This window comes from Nematocida parisii (genome assembly GCF_000250985.1).
Source record: "Nematocida parisii ERTm1 unplaced genomic scaffold supercont1.1, whole genome shotgun sequence".
Classification (NCBI taxonomy): Eukaryota; Fungi; Microsporidia; genus Nematocida; species Nematocida parisii.
This window is the reverse complement of record NW_013524646.1, coordinates 310364-333600: the sequence shown is the minus strand read 5'-3', so window position 1 is coordinate 333600 and position 23237 is coordinate 310364. Positions and strand designations below refer to the sequence as shown.

The following is a 23237-nucleotide window of genomic DNA, read 5'->3' as shown; positions in this document are numbered from 1 at the left end:
TAATCAGCCCGATATAACCCGAAATAATTAATTACGCTATGTGTTATATATTCTAATTAATTTTTTATTATTAACTGCATTATTACTTATTGCACAATATATAAAAAGTTTTAGTTATTATAGTAATTTATACTGTATAAACACTTCAAGTACTCTTTATATTCTATTTATAGTATAAATTAGTTAATACAATCATATTGATAAACAATTAATAAAATAAGAATTTTTGTAAATTATATAAGAATTTCTTGCTTTGACAAATTTTAAATATTCTTAATTCGGAGAATACTAAAAATTATTAGACATAAATACGATAAAGAATTAAAAAATATTCATTATACATAACCCGACATAACCCGAAATTATTTATATAATAGAACTATAGGCAGGAGTAATTATAGGTATATACATAAGAATATGTCTATGGTATAAAATAAGTCATGGAGTATTCCTTATACACTCTATTATTATGATGAGTATAAAGTGGAAGTGTACTGGTGGTATATTATTATGTTAATTTAGGCCAAGTACTTCTGTGTGGTAAGGGTATTATGCATTATTATATGTAATGTATGGCTGTGTTATATTTTTAGTATGAGTCATTATGTACTTACTTGGTCTTATGGTCTGGGGGTGTATTTATTTTTCCTTTTTTGATGTATAATAAACTCTTAAAAGGGATAATTCTATATACAGAAGTATACGAGGTATTTCCTAATATAGAAACACATATAGTATAATACAGCCAGTGTATGAGACAATTATGAGATTATTATTCGGAATAGTTGTGCTATTTTATATAGCTAGAACCGAACTCGTACCAGTCTATTATGATCAAATGGAATATGTTAACCCAAATCCAGTAGAGTATGTTGAATATTCACCAGTAGAGTATGTTGAGTATGCACCAGTGGAGTATGTTGAGTATGCACCAGTGGAGTATGTTGAGTATGCACCATGGGGTACACAGACTATGAGCAGGAAGAGTATGTTGAGGAAACAGAGCCAGGCATAGAGACCATAAAAAGCATTCTTACAGAGGCTATGATGGACTCAGATCCAAATTTAATTGATGACTTACTAAGTGAGGCAGTGCGTATACAGGAGACATCTTTAAAAGACGAGCTGACTGTAAAGGGGGGAAAGTACGCAGGAACATTCTCTCTCACATTTGATGGGAGTCCCACTGGGAATACTTTAAGGCTTTTGAGTATTCTTAAAAAGTATAAGAAGAACTGCGGATTCTATCTGGACCCATTTAATATAGACAAGAAGACTATTCCTATTGTTACAGAGATTCTGAAGAATGGGCATACAATCGGCCTATCAATTACTCACGACATGCCTTTCACAGAGGTAACTATGCATGAGGCAAGAAGCAGAATAAAGGCGTGCGTAGACAAGTATATGGAGGTAATAGGCGTAATGCCCGGATCAGCCAGACTGCCTAGGCAGGGGTACTACTCTGATGACATTGAATACTGCTTGGAGCTGGGAGTGACTGTGTGTGAGCCTAATTATGATGTTATGGACTATAATGATCCACACTTTTTAGATACACTTAGCAGATCACTTGCTGCGAATATGATTGAGCCAACAACAGACTGTATGGTTCTTGTAATGAGGGATAAATACTCATACACACTTGACAGTATTGATGGGCTGATCGAACTTCTTAAAGTGTTTGGGCTTAGGCACGCAGACTATAACGTGAACACCGGACTAAAGTCGGCTGCACCAAGTAACCCCAGTGATTTAAGAAAAAGCAGCACAGCTAACAGGAGAGAAGAGCTTCTTTCAATGAATGCTGATCCAGAAGAGTCTTCAGCACAGAAGATTGTTGATACGATTGAGAACAATGCACGTATGAGCAGTACAGCAAAAGGGGATGTGAGTAAGAAGTCTTCTATTTCTGACAGCGTGTCTAAACTAATTAAGACAAGCGGTGGTAATGTGATGATCAAAGTGGGATGCGTTGGAGGTGTTCTTCTTATTGTGGCTTTCTTTATTTGATTGATGGGCTGAGAGTTAATAAATGGTCTCCTTCTGATTTATTCCATACAGAATCATTTCATAATCCACAGAATTTCTAGGTGGTAATTCAGTATTACATAGCAGAGAGAGTGAAATTCGGGTTATTTATCACATGAGAAGGGAGTGGGTGGCTATAAGTTAAAAAGCACTAAGAATTTATTTTTGTGTGGCATACTTTCTTGTTATTATTACGCTGCGCATATTTCATCTGTTATACGTAAGGATATTCCTGGCATTTTGTAAGACCTTCTTAAACCTGATTTTAGGGTGGTTTAAGCCCTCTATTTCCTCAAAATCCTTCTGCATGTTCATTATAGTGAATAAGGCGTTTGTGTAGGTACTGCCTGCTATATTTGAGTCTTGTACTGGCAGATACTCTCTCAAGTCAATATTCTTATATACTGCAAGGATGAATTCTTTGGATGGATTTGGGTCATTACATGCGTATATAAGCCAGGACAGGTTTACCCAGTTACGCACACTTGGATTATGCTTCCAGAATGTAAGCATACGCATTTGTAGTCGATTTAGGATATTGATGCTTCTCTGGCTGAATATGCAGTTGAATATTCTCTCACTGAGGGTTTTTGTTGTAAGAGGGTTCCAATCAAAGCATGCACTGTTAGTTATCGTCATATACTTACATAAGCACTGTAATAAGACTTTTGGGTTATCCATATCTAAAATACATGAGAATACGCAGAATAGTTCGTATGTATCACACTCTATACCAAGAGAGTGTCCAGTGGGGAAGTCTATATTAGGGTATAATTGGTGTACACCTTTAATGTATCTTAGAGCACTGAAAATTTCTTCTCTTGTATTTTGATCGTGTAATGGCACACTTCCCAGCAGGTTATGTACAAGTCTAATTACTGGATGGTCTTGGGATAATTCTTCAGTTATAGACCATATGAGCATATTCGTCACCAGGATTATTTTATAGTTAACAGAACTGATTTTTGCTGTTACGAATATTTCATTTATCTCTGTGCTTCCTTTTTTAATTATTTTCTGTACTTGTTCCTTTTGTATAAATGCGGCCAGGTGTTCTTCCATAGTAAAAATATCTGTTTGTTTCGTTATATACTCAATAATTGCGTATCCCACTGGCTTCTTTATAGATTCGTATTTGTTCTTTAGGGCTGTAACTCTGTTAAAATCATTCAATGTGAATGTAACAGCAGAGGATAGGACGTACGCGTATGTATGGCCTTTATTAAAGGACAGTCCGATTCCGCCCTGTATATTATTATGTGAGAATTTTATTTCAATTATTCCGAATACATCTACTTGGTTATTCTCTGGGGATTTCTTAATGTTTTTACATGTTACTGTTACTTCTTTATTACATGAAAGCCTTTTAAACAGGTCATTCAAGTAGCGAGTTAGTTTATCCTCTGTATAACTATTAATGTATGGGCTGATTTTAATATCATTCACTATTTTCTGTAACTTTTTAATGGTTTTAGTGGATTCTCCTGTTATTTCTATGACTGTATAAAGAAAGTTTATTATTCCACTTTTAATTTCATTTCTGTTGTTTATGTAACAGATATTTTCACAGGGCAAGTCTGCAACTACTTTACACCAGTCTCGGTGCATTTTATTATTTATTGTTTGCTTATACCGGCTGTGCTCATTAAAGAACCAACTTAAATCTGATGATGCATTGGGCATGCTTGCAGTAGTATAAGTTCTACTCTCTGGGTTATACGCTAGAGAGAAGAACAGGCTCAGTATAGCGGTTTCAGCACAATTACTGTAGTAATGTATCTGATTTTCTATAAACGCAGAAGTCTTTCTAATGTACATTGGTACTCTGGTGTACACAGGTAGCTGACTAAAGTGTATAAACGGACAGACTGCATACGTATCTAATATATTCTCAAACTCTTCAATATCACATATGTACTCATTCGTATGATTATGTGATAAATCCACAGTGAAGTATTTCTTTAATACGTCATTTATATGTTCTATCTCATTTACACTTTCTAGTGTTGTGTCCATCATGTACAGAACATCTAAGCTTTCATTTAAAAGTGTGTATATTGACTTTGCCAGCTGTATATAATCTTCTTCTGTGTCTATAAACTCATGGATGTACATTTGTATAAGAAATCTGGGCGTATTTAGAAATTTACCACTTCTAAACTCTTCTACACTAGAAGGTTCTTGAATTCTGTCTTCCTGTAGAATTGACGTATCTTTGTACTTTACAAAGAATTTGATTATATTAATGGCTTCACCCTGTAGGTTGTATGCACACGTCGTGTCATCTATGATTTTTGTAATGACTCGCATGTTTATGCGAAAATGCACTTTTGTCTTGTCTCTGTTATATAGGATAAGCATTTTCTGTTGGTTAATAGTACTCACACCAATTGGAATATTAACTCCTTCTGAGAGGAGCAGGAGTGATGCAAGGATCTGTGCTGTGTATGGTTTAGCATTCTCTGATCTAAGAAACTTTGTAAATGAGCTGTTTCTTCCCACTGCAATATTAATCTCTTCTCCTGGTGATGGAAACATTTTTATCAGCTGTGTATGGTATTCGTATAAGTACTGGTTTATATTCAATGAATGGTCTTTCACTGGGCATGCTTTGTCCTTTGCTGGTTTTCTGTTAAATTCGTACGATATCTGTACATCATCTGGATTTCCTATATTTCTCAGTGTATAATCAGTTTTTATCTCTGGTGAGAAGAATCTCTTATTATGCACGTACCCTGCCGCATGGTATATATATCCATAGAGTGGGTTAAGGGGTCCATCCGGGTTTATTGTTGTTTTTTCATGTGATTCCTCAATTGCTGTACTTAAAATACCTTTCATTTCCACCAGACTTATTCTACTGTGCATGCATGATAGCATTATTGTCAGTATGATCAGAGGAACTGCCTGTTTTTTCATATGTAAATTTTTTTTGTTTTTTGTATTAATACTGATGAAAAAATCACATTTCTAGGGCATATTCAGGTTATTATGAATTAATAACTGTTATTATGTGAAAATCGAACTATTCTAGTTATTATTTATAGATTTATTTTTTATTAATTTGATTTTCAGGTATTTCCTATTTCAGAGCATTTCTTATTTGGGTATAAAAATAATTTTAATTATATTCTTAGAGTGGCTGTAATGTATGCTTTTGTTCATAATACATAAATATTCCAGATGGTCATATCTGCATATCTACTTACTTATTTCCCATTTTATCCAAATCTTTCTGAATTTCTTCTTGTTCCTGCTCTAATTGCTGGATACTCTCATAGAATCTCTTCTTTAAAATTGGGTTTGTTATCTTTTCTATTTGTTTCTTCTTCTCTTCAATCTTATCCTTAATCTCTTGTAATAATCTCTCCTTCTCTTTCTTCTCTTCAAGATTTCCATCTATTTCTATTTCTTCTATACTGTTCTGTGTGTTCTTTTCACTCTCCAGTAGGTTCAATTCTATTTCAGCTGCAAGTGATGAAGTATCTTCCTCCTCTTCACTTCCATCCTTATTAATCAGTTGTACATCTACTCGCATTGCTTCTTTATCCTTCTCCAAGAGTGCTGCCACCTCTTTTTCTATTTCTTCAATTATTGGCGCTTTTGTTAGCCTTTTTCTAAACCTTCTCACCTTTACATATTTCATTGGTGGAGTAATCCCGGATATGCTCTCTTTTTCTAGTTCAGATATGTCAATGTCCTGTTCAGTGAATATGAATATTTTTGACACATCTGCTATTTTTATGAACTGCCTGTTGTCCAGAGTTTTGTGTGACTCTATAATGCATGGAAGGTCTACAATACATCCTTTATACGTCTTGTTTTCGTATGTAAGAGTGCCTTCTTTGTTATTTGTCATTTTTATTGTTAGTTTATGAATTAGCCCATTCTTCACATCCTCACACACTTTATTTCTTATACTCTCTGGTGGTCTTATAATGAACTGGTCTTCCATTCGAAAAATAAAAGTGAAGCACTAATAAAATATTCCATAAATATCCAAACCCCATTGAACTCCTATAAACCACATGTTATTAAATATTTAGGAGTATATAAGGACACATCCCCAGATAGCCCTAATAATTATGAATTTTAGAGTAATTCGATTAGTTTTGGACTATTTTAATATTCTGTGATAATATTCTGTATATATTTAAATTCTTCATTGGTACTGTTATATTTATTTACTAGTTACTATTATATTTACTCTTCATCCCAGTCCTCTCCTATCCACGTAAACCCTGGGACTGTTTCTCTGCAACTTTCATCATCTACGCTGGTTGTATCCTCTATTTCAGCGTCTGTGCAATTTTGTCTTTTTTTTTCTTCTACATCTAGTTGTATGACATACTCTTTATTTCTAATTTTATTCCAGTCTACACCGGACAGCCAGGGATGCACGGATATTTCCTTATACCCGATTCTTTTATTTGGATCCTTCTTTGTTAGTTTATTAATAATATCTGCTATATTCGGGTTTATTTCTGGGTACTCTATCTCCTCGTATAATATTTTGTTTTTAAGGTCGTCCTCATCCTCACTCGCTGTTATTCTGTAGGGTGTGTTCCCAACAACCATTTCGTATAGGAGTATGCCTAGAGTATAGTAATCATACTTACTGGTGTACTTTGGAGTGAGTCTTTTTTGTACGAGGGCTTCTGGTGGCATGTACTCAAGAGTGCCGGAATTATTAGTTGGTGTGAATTTCTGGTTAGTATTTGACTCTACGGATATATCCAGGTCACACAGTAGAATATGGTTATTTGGTCCGATTAGGATATTTTCTGGTTTTATGTCCCTGTATATAATATTCTTACTGTGCATATGGTCAAGAATTATCACTAGCTCGCAGAAGTATATTTTTATGGCGTACTCCGGCAGTATGTTTAAAATAGTGAATAGGTCAAACCTGTAATACGGCAGAATCAGGAAAAGTTCTGTTGGTGACTGAAACGATAGCAGAAGAGAAATAAGAAATGGGGATTTCTTAAGCTTAACAAGAAGGTTCCTCTCATTAATTATGTTTTTCATATTTTTAGATTTCTTAATTATTTTGCACGCGTACAGTCGGTTTGACTGGTTATACCGCACTAAGTACACTTTGGATGTACTCTGCCCCAGCAGCTTTATACGGGTGAAATCTTCTTCCTTGATTTTTATTTTGTTTTTTGTTACTTTGATCTGAATTTCCATATTCTTGGTTGTTATAACCCTATCCTTCACACTGTACGGCATTCTGTTTATGTATATTACATTGATGTTATTGAATATGTCATACTTTGTGGACAGGTTGGTTGTGCACAGGGTGACTTCTATTGTATTATACTCTATTCTGACTGGCTTGTTATATCTTAAATGCTTTAAAGACACTTCGATTATACCCAGTGTGACCGGGTCTTTTCCTGCGGGTGTGAAGTACTCGGCTATAGAAGAGAGAATCTTCATGGAAATAATGGGTAGGGGTAGAAATAGAAGAAATATAAATAAATAAATGGATGAGCATGGGGAACAAACAAATAGCAAACCAAAAGGATCATATTAAACATAAAAAAGATCATAATACATGCAAAACAAGAAAATAGAATGGTTTTACCAATTATAGATACTTCTCCTATTTATTCAATTTAATTCACTGGCTGGCTTCCCACAGAAAGTAAATTCATTCAAAAGTGGGATAAATGCATAAATCATCTAAAAGCTAATTTTAACGCATAGAAGTACTATTATAACCCGAATAACCCGAAACAAGCTGAAGAAATCGCATGGATACTGAGTTAATTCCGGATTATTGCACTGGCTTATATTCTGTATTTTATTACTTTACAGCAGAAAGCAAATATAATAATAGCCCGAATGTACAAAGAAATTTTAGAGTAGAATTCAATATATAATGTGGACATATTTTATAGGCTTAAGCTATTTCGGAATATTTCAGATTAAATATGAGACAGGATGGGTACTATTCAATGCACTTTGAGATAGTGCTACTTTTTTCTTTAGTATAATAGATCAATCTATACAGCCCATGGATTATGTACAGAAGCACTTTTATATGCGCATGCAGCATATTCTTCTAGATAAACCAAGAAAATACAATAAGTTTTTTGGGTTATATAGGACAAGCCAGTCTTTCAGTAGTTTAAGCTATTTGAAGGATAAATTTCATTTTTAGAGCATGTATTTCGTAACTGACAGCGCTATTAAACGTATTTATAATTTTCTTTGCAATATTTTTTTGTATAATGGAGTTGGATTATAGTCTTTCAAACCTCGCCAGAGCCATTGAGGCAGTAAAAAAGAGCGCAAGCCAGCAGGAACAGGAAAAGTTACTGCCGTATATAGAAACTGAAGATAGAGTAAATCTGGTATTTCAGAGACTGCAGGAAGAGGATTCACTTGGAAGATTTTACTGCTTAATTCTTTTACAAAAGAGTCTCAGTAAGAATCGAACAGAGCCCGAGCTAGATGCTTTTTTAGACAGAGTTCAGTATTTAATAGAGTCTATTAATTTCACAAGTCCATTGGAGATATCAAAAATATCTTCTCTGTACTCAACCACTGCGTTGTTTTACTGGCCTGTAAAAATGCCACACTTCATTGGGACACTCCACTCTCTTATAATGAGCAGAAGTAATCTGTGCATGCCGGTACTCAAAAACTTTCTGCAGCTTGTTAGCGATTCACTTGAAATCACAGAAGAGCGGCGGTATGAGCTTAAAAAGTCAATTGGCAAAATAGAAAACGACCTTATGCAGAAGATATGTGTGTATGGCAGTAAAGTAGACACACTTGAGCTGGTGCTTCTAATGAATCGAATTGACATAATTAACGAAAGCATTTTTGTGCAGATATTTAAAGATGTTAATAGCGCTAGTGAGATATCACAGTTTTTGCCGTTCTTCATTGAAAACATCAACATACACAACAATGGAAATATATTTTATACGGTGCTATCGTACTTATGTTCTGCAAACAGCATGCTTTCAATCGATTTCATTAGCAATAACATAAACATACTTGAATCAACCGACAACAAAAACGTTCTTTTAGTGTACAAGATAGTCACCGACGCAGTGCAGCACATTGATGTGTTTTCAGCTGAAGAGGTGGATGTTATCTTCAAAGTGTTTTTAAAGCTGATTAAAAACTACTTTAAAGATAAGAACTTTAAGGACTTTAAAGACCTCTCAATCATTGTGCCCATTGACTACAACACATACATTATGAACATAGTCAACACTGCAAGCAAATTTGGGCCTGATGTAGATGAAAGCAAGTCCATAACAGATTCAATGATAGGCATAATAGGCCTCCTCTCTGGAGAAATGCGGGAGGAATCAACTGCTTTGTTTAGAAAGTATTATGTAACACTCCCGGTCAATGTGCTGGAGGTGCTTATCAAGAGTATTTTATATCCAACGCCGACAGGCAATCCATACTTAGACTTAAAGCAGTGTGTTTCTTTCAAGAACTATGGAGAAATACTCCGTCTATCACAGGAAATAGAAATGAAAACTGCCAAGGAGTGCACGGCTGTAAAAGAAGGACTAGAAATTCTCTTTGCAGAAGGCCTTATGTCCGCAGAGCAAGGGATCGAGCTTTACAAGAAATGTCTAGCAACCAATAATTATTATAGTATTGACCTTGCAGTAGCCATTGGTGTAATTCTAAACAGAGATGACCTTATTATAAACTCTGTGCAGGACTTTAAAGGGAAGGGCATTATTGCATTTATCAGTGTAGTTGAAAAATGCAGCAGACTTGTTTTTAAGCTATTTGAGCAGTTTAAGATTCATCTTCTTGCAAAACCTGGCGACATGATAAATGAAATAGAGGCAATTACCAAGCTGCTTGAAATAGAAACCTCACGCGTGAAGGGCAGCAGCCAGTACAAGGTTGATGCAATTGATGTTTTCGGTAGAGAAATACTTGAAAAAATATTCTTGCGGGTGGAGGTAGGGCCTATTGTAGAAATTCGAAAAATAGTGAAGCTCCTCTCTTATCTGAAGGATAGAGTACACGAGGCATTTATACAGAAGCTCTGGGCCAGAATGAAATCTGAGCTGGACAAGCAGATCTCATCTGATGCATATGAAAACAACCACGCAATACAGAATATCATTAGCATCACAGCAGCAGAGTGTAAATCAGCACAAGAGGCACAAGTTTTATATGAGATAGTAGAAAATGATGAATACTCTGCCAGGGGTGTACTCTCTGGAGTAAAAGGTGTTTTGTCTGAGGTACAAAAGAATGAATATTATGGGCAGGTGCTAAGTGCAATGATAGGTGTTCTAGTAAATGTGTATGTATCCCACTCTGATGAGAACACACGCGCCACTGTTGTAGGATTAATAATAGAGAAAGAAGAGAGAATCCAGGCAATGGAAATGATGTACCAAATAAACCTAAGCGAGGTATATGCAGCAAAAGAAAAAAGACCCGTGATGAAAAAGGTCCTTAGACAGATTGAAGGTATGAACGAGAAGCAGGGCGCACTCTTGAAAAAGCCCAAAAAAATTGAAGTCAGTGAAGATCGGTGGAGTGAAATATCAACTCCTTTCATGTAGCTGCTCGCATTAATAAACCGGCATATGATATGTATATCTTTACCATATAATTGCGTATAACACAAATAATTTGCACAGACACAAGAATTACAGGTTATACAAAATTCCCACTCTTCCATTCCTTTAAGCCATGATCTATTTACACCCTTCAGTATATACAGAATAAGATTTATAGCCATACCACTGCACATATGTTGAGTATACCAATTGCCAAACACTTTCTAGTTTAAAGTAGCATGGTGCACATACCCGAATTTATATACGAGTGTAATTCTTCTAACAGAGGGATCTGATTGTGTGTATTGGTATAAAGCAAGCACCCACTTCTGTTGTTATTGAGATTAGTGTAATGAGTGGCCAGTATCGGCCATGTTCAGTACATTTTGTCTATGGGCTATTTCCGTTTTATTTATTATATGCCAATTGTGCTATAAATGCCAATAAAATTTTTAAGCTAGTAAGTCGCATGCAGTCAGTAAGTGAAGAAATAAAAATACGGCCAATATTTAATACACAAGGGGTATGTGTAATAAACAGCGTATTATATACGGGGTATGAATGCACATTATTTGGGACGAATTCCCAGAATGAAATTGTAGAGCAGTTAGAGTTAGAGAGCGAAATAGTAAAAATATTTCCGGTGTACGATAAAGTTTTGATATCAACGATTACTGGAAAGGTATACGTATACAATCCAGCAGAGAGAAATAGCAAGTTACAGTGTGTGTTTACCAATTCTGTGATTAAAACCATTGACTTAGACGGTGAGGCGATTGTTCTGGGAACTGCAGACGGTTCTGTTATACTTAGCGATGTACAGGGATATGGAGAGACTTTTAACAAAAAAATGGATGGAATGATTACTTTAGTTAAGTTCATTAGTCTGAGCAGTATTAAGCGAAGGTACAATTCAAAGAACAAGCTAGTTGCTGTGGGGGATGCAATGGGAACAGTTACTCTATTCAACACAACAGGAGAAGTTGTGTACAGAGAAAAAAACTGCCATTCTGGCCAGATTATGTTCATTGGTGAGCTTGGCAACAAAATCCTCAGCTGTGGTATGGATGCACTGTTGATAGAGCACAGTCTAGAAAGTGAAATGATAATCAGAAACATAAGCGAGAACATTGATGAGACAATTGGTGCATGCTCTTTGGTTGGGGACAGATTATTTATGTGCTCAAAGGACTTGGTTATAACTTTATCTGCAGACTTAAAGATAGTTGCAAAGAAGAGGCTGAACATTCCTGATATAAATGGGTTTGATGTATTTGGTGAGTGCTGTGCTATCACGACAGACGAGCATGACATTGTGTTAGCAAGTGTAGTTCAAGACACTCTTGTTGTTGATAAAGTATTCATAGGAAACAACGATGAGATAACAGATCTACTGGTTATGGAGAATATGGTTGTAGTTGGAACAAACAGCAGGTATATTCGCACTATTAGTAAGAGTGATATTGAACGGCAGAATGAAAACGGACTTATCAGAAACAAGGCATTTTCTGGTGAGTTAGTTAAGTCTAACAATGAGGAGTGTGTGCTTTCCATGTGTGGTTCAAATAAGGTCTTTTACACCGGAAGCAAAGATGGAATTATATCCAAGTTTGAGGTGGTAACAGGCAATATTAGAGACAGCGTGTGTGCTGTTAAAAGTGTTTCCGCAGAAGCCCCCATCACTGCAATGTGTTTATATCAAGACATTCTTATCACAGGAACAGAGTATGGAATTATCAATGGATGGAAAATCGGGGATACTCTTGAGCTGGTATTCACAGCTTCTGCGAGCAGTTCAGAAATAACCGGCATAGTTGTGAATAATAAAAAAATCCACTGCACAAGTAAAACAAAAGAAATAATTGTAGTGAATCTAAATGGAGGAATGGACAGCAGCATCTCCGGGCACAAGAAAGGAATGTGGTCTATATCAGAGTACTGCCAAATGCTCCTGACTGGTTCAAGCGATAAAACTGCTCGGCTGTGGAAGGGTGACATAAATAGCACACTTCAGCACAACACCTCTGTGGTTAAGACTCTTCTTACTGAGAGAGCCATAACAGCGACATCTGATGGAGTCCTTCGCGTGTGGAATACCACCACGTACAAAGAATTAGGTGCCATTAGAGTAACAGAAATAAAAGATGAGAGAATCTGGGCAATAAAGAGATATGCAGGCACTGAGTACATTGTCTCAGCAGGGCCTTCCATTGTGATTATTAAAGACAGCTCATGGGAAGTAGAAAAAATGAAAGAGCAAATGCAAAAAGAGGATTACATTGCAAAGCAGCACGCCATAATATTTATGAAAAAGGGTGAGTATGTATCTGCCGCCGTTGAATATTATAAACTAAACTTAGAGAGAGAGCTAAAGGATGCACTTAAAAGAATCACAGGTGAGATGGACATATCCCCGTTCATGTCAGTTGTTCTGCTTGATTCATATAAATTCGTAAAGCGTGTGTCAAAATGGGCCAGGTCTCCTTATCTTTTTACGATCACCCAGCGAATCCTTCAAACAGCAATTGAAAATAGAATAGAAATACCCGTCAAAGAGGCAGATGACCTTTCAAAAACACTTTTAAGAACTGCTGAACTTTTCAATGCCGCATATTAGTATAAGAAGTAACCAAAATCTAAACATATTCAGAGCACCAATCAGATTTCGGGTTATATAATAAATAATCTACCATTACTTTACAGTCAAAATCGCATTTACTACAAATCACTCCACTCACTCTTAATCATACAATAGTATTAATATTGAATATTTTTAATTTCTTGTTTATATTAGTCTGCTATGTGTCTATCTGTTATAAATAACCATAAAGAATCCTTTTGTATTAATTTGAGTTATGCTCTATTTTAAATAAATATGTACTTTTCCATGTTCTTTACATAAAATGAATAAACACTTTCTAAATTTAAATTTAAAATAAATTTTATTTCAGCGCATTTCAGATTCTCAGAGAAACCAGCACTGTACAATCTAAGATAAACAGGGTTATACAAGCACAAATCATGAAATATTTAAATTTTATGTAAATGTACTTTTTATGTACATTTAGTTATATTTATATTTATGTGGCAAGAAATAGACTAAATTAACAAAAATACAACTTTCTTTATATAGAAAGGTCTATAAAATACTTTAAAATTAGCACTTCTTATTTTTATTTTGTATATTCATATATAACTAATTTTCTACTCTAATCATCAAATTTAATAGACTTAACAGCCGTGTCGATTTTGCCTAATTTAACCACTCCTTTCTTCAACTTTTTCTTTTCTCTGTTAAAGTTCTTTCCTTTGTGTGTTTTTAAGTGACCGCCAGACCTCTTTGAATGTGTTAAAAGCTCTTGCTGTGCTCTTGCCATATGATAAATTTTTTAGTGTACTGTGCATATGTGTACATACCAAAATATGGCGGTTCATAATAGTACAGAATAAATTTAGAGTATTTCTGTGTTTATGGTATACGGCACTAACCAGATTGTACACCAACACCCTTTTTGTTTAAATATAAGGACTCTCTCTGGCACTCTGTACAGTACATATTCTTACCAGGAATTATTTTAGTGCACTGCTTGCATATGGTATAGTCACTGGGGAGGGCATTTAAGCAGTTTGAGCATGCAGCGTATGCTGAGTACTTTTTAATTTCTAAGACCTCCAAAAAGCACAGAGTTATCCACTTTGTATTTCTTCTTGCTATTATTTTACTGTTAGATTTACATATTCTGCAGATAATTGCGCGCTCTTTGTTTTCCACCAGAGCCGAGCTAGCCCGGTTTATTTCTTTAATGAGCATACGAATAAACAGTATATTTGTATTTGTTTTAATTAGAATTTTTATATGGAAAGAGTGCATAGTAAATGTGCGCACTCTAAACACACGGGAATACTCACAAAAGCTGAAATTGGGTATGGAGGGTGGGCATGGTTGATCATTTCTCTGTGTCTTATAAATTATCAGATATGCATGAATGGCAGGATGTATGAACTATTCTCACTATTAGTCACAGAGTCACTGCAGTGTTTAAAGCAGTACACAATTCTGTTCTTTCTTTTAGTGAATGTAGTTAGGTGGGCCATTATCTATTTTGCATCAGAGCAGTTAAGTTCTAGCATTGTGTATGGCACTATTTCTTTTTGTATAGCCATGGAGTCTATCTTAGGATTCTCTGGGGTGAGTGGGTATATTGGAGTTATTTTAAGGTATTTAAGTCTTACGCAGTTGATGAAGGGCATTTCGTACATACTTGTGCGGAGGGAGGTTGCTATACTTGGTATAGATGACCAGACAATAGAGAAGCCGAAAGAAGAAGTATCTCTTCTAAAGTTTATTATTCTTCCCACTCTGTGCTATCAGAGGGAGTATCCAGTGCTGCCAAATATTTCTAGATATAATGTTCTTGTGTACATACTCTTACTCCCACCATCTGCACTGCTGACGTATTATTCATTACGGGTAAAGTGTTATTCATTTGGGCTGAAGTTCTGGGATGAGCCATCTCTGGACACGTACATTAATATATTCCTGTGGAGCAATTTAGGGTGGGCCAGCGGGTTTATCTTTGTGTTTATAGGAATATTTGGGCTGCTTGGTGAACTAACCCGATTTGGTGACCAATCATTCTTTGAGGCGTGGTGGAATGCTTCGGTCTCAACGTACTGGAGAAAGTGGAATTCCCAAGTGCACAAGTGGATAAAGCGGCATGTACATCGTGCGCTAATTAAAAGAAACATAACTACCAGGAGCAGTAGAATAATTATATTCATAGTCAGTGGAATTGTGCACGAGTACATCATAGGAGACGTGCTTAACTACAGAGGAATTGGATTTATCACAATGGCATCCCAAGTACCTCTAGACACATTTATTAAATTTGGAATGCAATGGGTAAAGCTTAACCAAGAATTTGCAGCAACAGTCGCATTTAACGTAATTGGTGCGCCCTGTTTAGTATTGGTTTCTGTGATGCCCAAAGACTTTTTTAAAGATGCGATAAAGAGCTAGATTGTCTAATACATTTGAAATAAATAAACTATCAGCCCCCTTCTTCTTAGTATAGAGCATTCCCTCTGAGTACTATTAATTACCATTAGCATACCCCAAGAAAGTCCTCTCATTCTTATTCTTACAACAAGCCATTTGAGTGAAACAGTCAGTCTTATAACAGATTCTTAAAGTATACTATTTTGGATTGTATGAGTATGAGCATATGATTATATAATACTATTTCTGTTATTATTACTATAATAGTCTGTTATTATTACTATAATAGGAAGTATCCAATTACTTATCATATTTTATACTATTTTATACTGTATGGTCATATTTCTATTAATCAATCATATTTAATTTTCTAATTGGTCATGTTTTAGGGGTGATTATGGCACCAATCAAATTATAATTTATCTGTCAAATCAACTGGTATTTTATAATTTTCTATATTTAAATAGATTTTAAATATTTTAAAATATGAAATTTATAAATTCAATATTTATTCTAGTGGCTATTTCATTTTCTTGTATTATCACCACTGGGGACAAGCAGGAAAATTCATTTGAATTAGACGACTTATATAAAACACTAGAAATCCTACAGAAGACGCAGTCTAAAGTAAACAACAGAATGCGCAAATTATTAGAGATATGTAAAAAAAGGAATGGTCTTAGTAAATCAGAAGAATTCAGGTATAACGAATTTTCGGGTTATTATAAAGAAATAACTGAAAAAATAGAAGAAATAAGTATGGAAATGAAAGATTATGAAGACAAGCACAGCCACCAGGAGAATTCATCAAACCCGAATGATTCAGACGAGTATAGTGTAGATGAGAACAACAACAGCAGTTCTTATTATACAGCAGATGAATATTCTAAGTCATATAAGAATAATAATGCAGAAGAGTCAGTAAATACAGAAGAGTCAGTAAATACAGTAAATACAGAAGAGTCGATAAAATTGATTAATTCTATGAAATCATTAGAGAAGAGTGTATTTAAATTAAGGAGTATGTATATATCTTATATGGCTAAGTATTTCTATAATGCAGACAAATCTATGAATATATTTTATATGGGCAGCGTTGGGTGTGATTTAGCAGAGTCTGTTCTGTTTTTCCTTACACAGTATGCAAGTACAGAAGCGTCAAGTTCATTTAAAAGTAATATGTATAATAGATTACACTCATTTTTAAATAACTCTGTCAGTATAACAGCAGTTAAGCAATTTTCATTTAATTTAATACACAATATGAACAAGGGAATGTCCTTTATTGAGGGAATGAATGCGTCCTATCCCATTCTAATACGTGATTTATTATTTAAGCCCAAAACAATGAACAATGCCAAATTACAACAAATGATCAGTGACTACCGCACAATATCCTCTGGATTATCAATTGAAAGGGATAATTTATCTGTCATTGATTTAGTCAATGCTTTATCCATTTCTGTGTATCTTGGTAAGTGCAATTCAGGTGATTTTTTATCAAAATTATTAAGTAATGGAATTATAAACACTGTTGCGTATATGGTATGCACTGTGGCAGATGATGCCACCAAGAAAAAGAACATAAAAGAGCTTTCTATATTAAATGAAAGTATTCTTCATAAAAACCGATTAAAGAAATTCCCAACAGTAATTTATCAGTAGAATTAATTGATTTTGTATATCTTAGTATATGTGAATTAATCAGTTCATCCTTTATTAAAGATATTTATACACGTAAAGAAGTATCCTTATTACTGTATATGCATCCAGTGTATTATATACTTAAAGGTGTTGATTTTACTATTAAGAAGACCACATCAGATAGTATTTCTACGGGATCGTATGGTGTTGAAGTAAGTATACAACCAAAGAAGAATATGGCAGTTGTATCACCAGACATGAACATTCAAACCCTATCACTTCTAGTAAATGCCAATTCTATTAGCATTACAGCCGATAAGAATACTTCTAGAAAGATGGAAATTTCCATTAAGGCGGATTTATCATGTGCTGTGGTGGCTCAGGACTCAATGAGCTACAGATCCACTGCTGTATAAAATGCTATTAACTCTAAATAAAATTACTTAGTACACAATGAATATTTAATTTTATTTATTACACAATATACATTATATTATGCACTCACACTAATCACAATTTATTAAAATAAAATATTACATTTTATTTATTATTTAGTACAACTTATTACACAATATACACAATATATTACTTATAATACAATATACAATATATTATGCACTCACACTAATCACAATTTATTAAAATAAAATATTACATTTTATTCATTAGTTATTACAACTTATTACACAATGTATTTAAAATTATAACACATAGTACACAATATACAATATATTTTATTTATTACACAATATACATTATATTACACAACATACAATATATTTTATTTACTTCGGGTTATATTACTTATTACACATAGTACATTATATTATACAACATACAATATACACTACTTATTACACAATGTATTTTATTTATAATTTACTACACAACATACTATATATTTTATTTACTTAGACTTATATTACTTATTACACAATGTACACTACTTATTACACAATATGTACTATTTATAATTTATTATATAATGTGTATTAATTTATGTAGTAATAAATATACTTGGTTCATCTGAGTACATTTTATCTGCTATTACTTTAAGCGTGCATAATTTCTTGATCTGATTTTCAAGTGGTAATTGCACAGAAAGCATTATTAATGGCCGTATTCTTTCTATTTTCCGTTGTGTTTTAAGTATCTCACCAAGAAGTCTTTTTTTACTGATATAAAAATTTTTATCTTTTGTCGTTATAAAAATTTTACTTTTTAACAGATTTTCATTTTTTTCAAGTATTTGTATAACGACTTTTTCTATTCTCATACTCTCCTTTACTGCTGATGTAAGCTCATTGAATGACACGGGCATATTTTCATCTATAATAATAAATTCATTATCTGAGGTATCTGATATGTCATAGACTAATTCATTATTATACTTAACACACAGCATAACTGGCCTAATTACAGACCTTTTCTTGGTCTGTGCACTATTAAACCCTGCAAATATATTTTCTGTACTGTTTTTATTCCATATATGGAAATTGTCAGGTTCATTTTTAATTAAATTCACTTTTTTTTCTGTTATAATTTCTGTTTCTTCCACTGTGGATATAATAGATGGCGATATTTGCATATTTAATACTTATTTATTGCTCTCTTTATATTTACTTCTATTTGTTTATTTATACTGCATATTATAAATATTTTTATTTTTAATTAAATTTCCATATAAGTACATTTTTAATAAATTAAGCTTCCCTCAACTATAAATATTTTTATTTTTTATACTATAAATTTTTGCTTCCTAAGGGATGCCTTCACGTCTTCTAATAAAACAGGATCTTCTTCCTTTAAGTACTCAAATAAACACTCAAAATACTCTTTCCGCTGTAATAAAGATACCCCAGGAATCCAGCAGTTAAAGGAATAAATTATTTCTCCATTTTTATCAAAAAATATTTTATCAAAAATTTCATCTTTTTCATTTTCCGTTATAAAATTTTTATCTTTTAAAATTTCAAATAAAAACAATGACAAATCACCTGAAATATTCAAAATATACGTTATATACTTAGAATAAATCTCATCCTCACTGACCCCCTTTAAAATTGAAACTCTTTCACTTTCTGTACATTCAAATAGAATATTCTCCCAGATGGGCTTATTTAATGTCTTTATACGGATTTTTACTAAATAATTATATTCCTGCTGTGATAATTGGTCTATACACTCTGCTGCGTATCTTAGTACGTCTATGGTGGCCGTACTTACTTGTGATCCTCCTGTGAATATCCTCCACATATCGTATAGTAAAAAATAACGGTATTCTGCGTATGAGTCATTATTATTTACACATTGTGTATTTAATTCTGTTAATGAATTCAGGTCTTTGTTATTAATTAACAAATTTTTTACTGGATATATTTTACACTTCTTCCTAATGAATAGCATAGCCTTCTTAAGAATAAAACAGTCTTCTACAACAGATGGTAGAATTTTACTCCTGGACTTCTTTTGCTTCTTGATTTCTTCATAAAATAAATATACTGATAAAATATCGTTATAAATAATTTTTAAATTATCAAAATTTTTCATTTTTTCAATATTATAAAAACAAATAATAAACAAACCTGAAATTTTCTTACAAATTTCATAAATTTGAATTATTTTTAATTTTTCTGACTTGCTCATAATAGACATACTCATACTTTTGATATATTGTGTAATATTTTCTGTATCAAATGGATCTATTACTATATTATACTTATAGTCCTTTTTATACTTAAATATATTAAATATCTTATGATATAATGGATTTATATCTAAAATACTTTTTAAGTACATTTTTATTTTTGGATTCTTAAAATATTTTTTAATTATTTCAATTGATCTGTTAAATATACTACTAGATGTAAAAAGTCTTGTACCATCTGGTAGTATTATATTATGTCTAGAGATGATCTCTTTTGGTTTAATAAAGTAGCTAAAGAAGTTCAAGTGATTCTCTCCTGATGATATGCTTAATAAATACATTGCATCATTAAATGTGAAGAATTCTTTATGTAAATTATTTTTTATACTTTCAAAAATAACGGTTTTTTCTGTTTTTGTAAAATTTTTAAAATGTAAAATTTTTGATAAATAATATGATTGTATAACGGGCGTACTTCCCTGAATTACATCAATTATCCCATCTATATATCTACATTTAATAACGGACAGACAGAATAGTGTAATACTTGCATCGCCTGATAAGCAGCTCTTTTCTAGCACTCTAAAGTATAACGGGGATATTCTTATGTCTAAGAATCCTTGGTCTATGAGTACATCTGCCAAATCATTCTCATTTGCTTGGTTAATTAAGTACTTAATTAAGATATTCTCTATTTTTAAAATATTTTCATCCGTTATTAAAATTTTGTTATTTTTTGTGTTTTTATGAATTTTTGTTACTTTTTTAATTAAGATATTTTTTGATATATCAAAATTTTCATAAATCACTTTAATGAATTTCTTTTTAAGTCTTTCTATTACCGGTTTAATCCTTATACACGTATTATTACACATTGTATCATAATTAATATTTAGTATACTATTATCATTAAGTAATAACTCATTAATTATTTCATGGCTAATTCTACTCACAGGGATATAATCCAATAAAACCAAGCACCCTTCAACTAAGGAATATCCTTCATTATGCAGGTCTTCTGTGTACTTGTCCCATATAAGTATAAATTTACTAACAGAATATATTACACAATCTATCATAAGTAATTCATTATTTTTATATGTAAGCACATTACTAATACTTTCTACATAATGTGTACTATATTCTGCTATATTAATTATTTTTAATAGCTCATTATTTATAACACTATGTGCACTATATTCTGCACACTCCTTAATTAGTCCTATTATAGAAGTACTCCAATTATTCCTGCACATCTCTTCCTCTATAACCCGAATTATACTCACCCTATGAATATCCCCACTTATAATTAACCCGTGTATATAATTTATTATTATATATATATTATTGCTTAATTCTTTAGTTATATCCTGTACTTGAAATAGTTTGATTTTATAATACTTGTTCCTTAAATCTTCCCTCTCCCTGATTAGTACTCTTTGATTATTACCATTATTTATTACTCTATTAATCATAAATATTGATAGTAGATATTTATACTGGGCTGTATAATATTCTATTTTTACAGTATCAGATATTTTATATTTTAATAATTCAAATAATTCCGGGTTATTTCGGGTTATGCTTATTCTTATTATATTATCAATTGACATGTTTATTATATCAGAGTATGAATCAGGGAGTAGTGTAATCATATTTAATAGTTCATCTACTGAATCATTTTTTAATGCCATAATGTATCTTTTAATTATTTCTTCTCTTTCTACTGTGGTATTCTCTGTTTGTGTAATAAATTTCATTTAAATTTTTTTATACAATGTGTAATAAAAAGTGTTCAGTTAGTGTGAGCAATAATTCTATTTATATAATGCAGGGTGGCTTTATTAGTATATATTCAATAGAGAATATGAAGGAAATAACCCGAATTAACCCTAAAATAGAATTTGATAAATTTATGCTAATTAACGAGTATATGTACATTATTATAGGAGAGAGTGTATATTATAATACACAATGTATAAAAAGTAATGAACAATTTATAGAACAGTGTGTAATAAGTAATGAGCAATGTGTAAAAAGTAATGAGCAGTGTGTAATAAGTAATGAACAATTTAAGTTTATAGGGCGTATACAGTGTAATACATATCCAGATATGTATATTTATAAGGATAAGTTATTCTTATATAAGTATGATAACGTATCTGGTACTATTTCTGTGTATAATGATAATACTGTGAGTACATTAGATATAACCCGATCTAACCCTATATTTATTATAATAGATTGTGTAATATATTATATTAACAATTACGGGTTATATCAGTATGATATGATAACCCGAGTAACCCAAGAAATAATTTCAGGTTCTAAAATTCCCAAAGCGGAAATATTTTCACTTGAGAAGACTGAAAAATATTTTATAATTGGCACGAGTGCATTACTTTTAATATATTGTATACAAAGTAATGTGCTAAGGCGGGTTACGTGGCACTCATCTCCTGTTATATTTATACAGCGAGTAGCCGGCGACTTAATTATATCACAGGCCAGGAATGGGAATATTTTACTGACTGATTGTGACTCACTTAGTAATACGTTTATTACTGTTGATTATTCCCTAATTAGAGAAAATTTTAAAGGAAAGTCCGTTATAGACAGGAAAATTTTTATTACCAAATCGGGATATATAGTAATTAAAACAAAAACCATGATTAAGGTGATAAACATACCCAGTAAGGTGTGTGAGTATGTTTATTTATTAGAGAATTCCAGGAAGCACTTAGAAATACCTGAAATAGAAGAAGAGGAGGAGAAGTTTTTACCAAATTTTAATGAAAATCCAGAAAAACGGTTTATTACCAAATTAGACAGTAAAAATTTTTACGTACCTGAATCCACTGTGTATCATTTAGACAATGCATTAGTATTTACTACGGATGGTGTTATATACCGCGTGATGAAAGAGTTAGTCACGATAGAAGACTTTTTCTATTCAAACGGCCATATTCTTATTTTTATAACAGAAGATGAAGAAAAGTCCGTTATAACTGAAAAATTTTTATCAAAAATTTCAGACAAAAAAACCGCCAAATTATACAAATTAGGCAAAAACCGTGTTGAGCGAGTATTTTATGGGTGCATTGAATTAGACGGCATGAGGATAACTGAAATGGAAGTAATTACTGATGACCGGGTCATATTAAGTCTAGCAGACGGCGAGTCACAGTGCACTACCAGGTCGTATGAGTATAAGGACATGACTATATACACATAGTATAATAAGTTATACAGGGTAAGACTTTAAACTCAATATAGAATAAATAATAAGTTATGAATAATGTAATATATAGTAGTAATAGTGTAATAAGTAATATGTAGTAGTAAGTAT

At 32.7% G+C, this 23237-nt stretch overlaps 15 protein-coding genes across 15 annotated transcripts; 8 read left to right on the top strand and 7 right to left on the bottom strand.

Annotated features, from left to right (window-relative positions):
* Positions 1–763: 763 nt before the first annotated feature.
* Positions 764–1015, top strand: NEPG_00230 (uncharacterized protein; the record flags this gene model as incomplete). The annotated part of the gene is made up of 1 exon (XM_013202609.1): positions 764–1015. One exon carries the CDS (start codon positions 764–766, stop codon positions 1013–1015), a length of 252 nt encoding a protein of 83 aa, XP_013058063.1.
* NEPG_00229 (uncharacterized protein) lies at positions 958–2013 on the top strand (the record flags this gene model as incomplete). Its single annotated transcript, XM_013202608.1, has 1 exon — positions 958–2013. The coding sequence occupies one exon, from the start codon at positions 958–960 to the stop codon at positions 2011–2013; it is 1056 nt and encodes a 351-aa protein (XP_013058062.1).
* Positions 2014–2179: 166 nt separating this feature from the next.
* NEPG_00228 (uncharacterized protein) lies at positions 2180–4950 on the bottom strand (the record flags this gene model as incomplete). The annotated part of the gene is made up of 1 exon (XM_013202607.1): positions 2180–4950. One exon carries the CDS (start codon positions 4948–4950, stop codon positions 2239–2241), a length of 2712 nt encoding a protein of 903 aa, XP_013058061.1. The 3' UTR covers positions 2180–2238.
* A 152-nt stretch (positions 4951–5102) lies between these two features.
* Positions 5103–5986, bottom strand: NEPG_00227 (uncharacterized protein; the record flags this gene model as incomplete). Its single annotated transcript, XM_013202606.1, has 1 exon — positions 5103–5986. One exon carries the CDS (start codon positions 5984–5986, stop codon positions 5237–5239), a length of 750 nt encoding a protein of 249 aa, XP_013058060.1. The 3' UTR covers positions 5103–5236.
* A 211-nt stretch (positions 5987–6197) lies between these two features.
* On the bottom strand, positions 6198–7476 carry NEPG_00226 (AGC protein kinase; the record flags this gene model as incomplete). The annotated part of the gene is made up of 1 exon (XM_013202605.1): positions 6198–7476. One exon carries the CDS (start codon positions 7474–7476, stop codon positions 6235–6237), a length of 1242 nt encoding a protein of 413 aa, XP_013058059.1. The 3' UTR covers positions 6198–6234.
* Positions 7477–8273: 797 nt separating this feature from the next.
* Positions 8274–10624, top strand: NEPG_00225 (uncharacterized protein; the record flags this gene model as incomplete). The annotated part of the gene is made up of 1 exon (XM_013202604.1): positions 8274–10624. One exon carries the CDS (start codon positions 8274–8276, stop codon positions 10599–10601), a length of 2328 nt encoding a protein of 775 aa, XP_013058058.1. The 3' UTR covers positions 10602–10624.
* A 326-nt stretch (positions 10625–10950) lies between these two features.
* Positions 10951–13282, top strand: NEPG_00224 (uncharacterized protein; the record flags this gene model as incomplete). Its single annotated transcript, XM_013202603.1, has 1 exon — positions 10951–13282. One exon carries the CDS (start codon positions 10951–10953, stop codon positions 13213–13215), a length of 2265 nt encoding a protein of 754 aa, XP_013058057.1. The 3' UTR covers positions 13216–13282.
* Positions 13283–13758: 476 nt separating this feature from the next.
* NEPG_00223 (uncharacterized protein) lies at positions 13759–13990 on the bottom strand. Its single transcript, XM_013202602.1, has one exon. The coding sequence runs from the start codon at positions 13973–13975 to the stop codon at positions 13808–13810; it is 168 nt and encodes a 55-aa protein (XP_013058056.1). The 5' UTR covers positions 13976–13990; the 3' UTR covers positions 13759–13807.
* Positions 13990–14469, bottom strand: NEPG_00222 (uncharacterized protein; the record flags this gene model as incomplete). The annotated part of the gene is made up of 1 exon (XM_013202601.1): positions 13990–14469. One exon carries the CDS (start codon positions 14467–14469, stop codon positions 14083–14085), a length of 387 nt encoding a protein of 128 aa, XP_013058055.1. The 3' UTR covers positions 13990–14082.
* NEPG_00221 (uncharacterized protein) lies at positions 14455–15659 on the top strand (the record flags this gene model as incomplete). Its single annotated transcript, XM_013202600.1, has 1 exon — positions 14455–15659. The coding sequence occupies one exon, from the start codon at positions 14455–14457 to the stop codon at positions 15616–15618; it is 1164 nt and encodes a 387-aa protein (XP_013058054.1). The 3' UTR covers positions 15619–15659.
* A 424-nt stretch (positions 15660–16083) lies between these two features.
* On the top strand, positions 16084–17262 carry NEPG_00220 (uncharacterized protein; the record flags this gene model as incomplete). The annotated part of the gene is made up of 1 exon (XM_013202599.1): positions 16084–17262. One exon carries the CDS (start codon positions 16084–16086, stop codon positions 17260–17262), a length of 1179 nt encoding a protein of 392 aa, XP_013058053.1.
* A 98-nt stretch (positions 17263–17360) lies between these two features.
* Positions 17361–17657, top strand: NEPG_00219 (uncharacterized protein; the record flags this gene model as incomplete). Its single annotated transcript, XM_013202598.1, has 1 exon — positions 17361–17657. The coding sequence occupies one exon, from the start codon at positions 17361–17363 to the stop codon at positions 17655–17657; it is 297 nt and encodes a 98-aa protein (XP_013058052.1).
* A 580-nt stretch (positions 17658–18237) lies between these two features.
* On the bottom strand, positions 18238–18829 carry NEPG_00218 (uncharacterized protein; the record flags this gene model as incomplete). The annotated part of the gene is made up of 1 exon (XM_013202597.1): positions 18238–18829. One exon carries the CDS (start codon positions 18827–18829, stop codon positions 18239–18241), a length of 591 nt encoding a protein of 196 aa, XP_013058051.1. The 3' UTR covers position 18238.
* Positions 18830–18978: 149 nt separating this feature from the next.
* On the bottom strand, positions 18979–21648 carry NEPG_00217 (uncharacterized protein; the record flags this gene model as incomplete). The annotated part of the gene is made up of 1 exon (XM_013202596.1): positions 18979–21648. The coding sequence occupies one exon, from the start codon at positions 21646–21648 to the stop codon at positions 18979–18981; it is 2670 nt and encodes an 889-aa protein (XP_013058050.1).
* Positions 21649–21665: 17 nt separating this feature from the next.
* Positions 21666–23156, top strand: NEPG_00216 (uncharacterized protein; the record flags this gene model as incomplete). Its single annotated transcript, XM_013202595.1, has 1 exon — positions 21666–23156. One exon carries the CDS (start codon positions 21666–21668, stop codon positions 23121–23123), a length of 1458 nt encoding a protein of 485 aa, XP_013058049.1. The 3' UTR covers positions 23124–23156.
* Positions 23157–23237: the final 81 nt, after the last annotated feature.